The following is a 2240-nucleotide window of genomic DNA, read 5'->3' as shown; positions in this document are numbered from 1 at the left end:
ATATTTTCAAAATATCTTTTTCTCTCATCAGACGTTTTTTTTTTTTTTTGCAAATTTTTAACACTAAAACTTTTCAGAGATAAGCAGATAAAAGTGAGGTAAACTGACTTTCATGGCTCGCATCACTCCATGACAGTCGAACGCTGCAGGCGGCGTGACGAGCGCCACCAGCAGCCCCTCCAAGTCTCCGCTGACGTCTCCTTTCAGGTCGTCCACCAGCGTCTGTGACGAAAACACGAGACACTTTTCAAACAGAGACACACTCGTGTGTACTCATCACACAGACACACCCATGCAAACACAGCCCAGCCTCTGCAAACAAACACACACACACACACACACACACACACACACACACACACACACACAGAGAAACTACTCATCATGTCAGAGCTGCACAAAAAGATATTTAAATAAAAAATCTGTTCAATAAAATAATGTAACTCTGGTTTAAAGACTTACCTGAGAGATATTTTAGTGTTTCGTTTTTTCATGCAGGTTTCGTCCATGTGAAGATGCATTCTGTGCTTATCTATTTATTATTTCTACTTGCAGTTTTTATTGTTTCTTTTTGTCTTCTATATCTTTATACAGTATGTGAAGCACTTAGTAAAAGTAAAATTTAGACATTTTTGATAAAAAGCTGGTTGAAAACTTCAAAGAAACTTATCGTGCACTGTTCCAACCGAACAAGTTATTTAATATTTCACCTAAGAATAATTTTAACAGTAAATACTCAGTAATATGAAGCTGATGTGTTAGAGACTGCGATGCTCTCTGTTAAATAACATCAGTATCAGTATCTTACTCTTCCAGTAGCTTTCTGATAAGCGTCACAGATGAGCTGCCTCTGAGCGCTGCTCCGATGGGTCAAAATGTCAATCAGAGTTTCCTCTTTGGTGCCTGAAACAGTTAAAAAAGAAACATCAGATATGATGCTGTATTTATATAGAACTTTTCATACAAAAGTGATGCAGCACAAAGTGCTTTATATACAAAGAGATAAATAAAAAAGAATACATGACCCCCCAACCGCCAAGTCCACCGGCAGAGACACCGGCGGACACACCGGTGGAGACACCGGTGGAGACACCGGTGGAGACTGAGAGCGAGCGGACATTTGAGACACCGGAGGAAACACCAGCAGACACACCGGTGGAAACACCGGTGGAGACACCGGTGGAGAATGAGAGTGGAGCGGACATTTGAAGACACCGGAGGAGACACCGGCAGAGACACCGGTGGAGACACCGGTGGAGACACCGGTGGAGACACCGGTGGAGAATGAGAGTGGAGCGGACATCCAGAGACACTGGCAAAGAATAAGAGTGACATTCGAAGACACCAGAGGAGACACCGGCGGAGAATGAGAGCGGAGCGGACATTTGAAGACACCGGAGGAGACACCGGCAGAGACACCGGCGGAGAATGAGAGCAAAGCAGACATTCGAAGACACCGGAGGAGACACCGGCAGAGACACCGGGGAGAATGAGAGCGGAGCAGACACGGCTGGAATGTGTTCTATCATCGACATCTCATAACTAATCGAGGAAAAGTTACATCGCGATGGACCGTTATCTTTTTATGGCCCAGCCCTAAAAGGATGTTATGAGTTTATAGTCAGGCTCTGAAACAGGAAATAAATCGAAAAGGTAAAGAAAGGTAACTACAGTTGCAGCTTTAAGAAGAAAAATTTTGTTTTTGTACCGAGTCCTTCGATGGCCTTCCTCAGAGCCTCCACGTCGTCTCCTGCATCAAAGTCTGGTTTTGGTTTGATGGTTCCTCGCTCTCCAGTCTGAAGAAAACACAGTTTGTATTGTTTTTGTTTTCTTTCATCATGTGTGCAATAATTAATATCACAAAAGGAGCATGAAGTCAGTGTGAAGTTTCAGTTGGACCTACTGTTTCTGTGAACGATGACGGAGAATTCACCAGATTGTCCAAATCATCCTGCAGAAAATTGGATTAAAATGTAAAAATGCATCAAAAGTTGAAATGAAATAGCCCAAATAAATAAATAAATAAATAAAAACAGAGAAATGGCTTACCCATAAAGATGCCATGATGCCAACAAGAAGTACCTCTGCAAGAAAAAATACACCAAATTTATATAAACATCCTCTAAATTTAGTGATTTGTGGCAGCAAACTCTTATCTTTGTATTTTCATCAAACTCTGAACATTCAAAAGTGTTCATAAACAAAAAGGATCTAACTATTTAACAAAAAGGATTCTCTGC

General features: G+C 41.6%; 1 protein-coding gene across 1 annotated transcript; it reads right to left on the bottom strand.

Moving 5' to 3' along the window:
• Positions 1-108: 108 nt before the first annotated feature.
• LOC121966265 (annexin A3-like) lies at positions 109-2081 on the bottom strand (the record flags this gene model as incomplete). The annotated part of the gene is made up of 5 exons (XM_042516374.1): positions 2050-2081; positions 1904-1951; positions 1709-1796; positions 809-903; positions 109-222 (listed from the first exon to the last, which is right to left on the bottom strand). Coding segments are annotated over exons 1-5 (360 nt in total), but the record flags the coding sequence as incomplete, so codon positions are not given.
• Between the last annotated feature and the right edge of the window lie 159 nt (positions 2082-2240).

Source organism: Plectropomus leopardus, unplaced genomic scaffold, assembly GCF_008729295.1.
Source record: "Plectropomus leopardus isolate mb unplaced genomic scaffold, YSFRI_Pleo_2.0 unplaced_scaffold23790, whole genome shotgun sequence".
Lineage (NCBI taxonomy): Eukaryota > Metazoa > Chordata > Actinopteri > Perciformes > Serranidae > Plectropomus > Plectropomus leopardus.
Note: the sequence above shows the minus strand (reverse complement) of the source record. Positions and strands in the feature narration are given on the sequence as shown.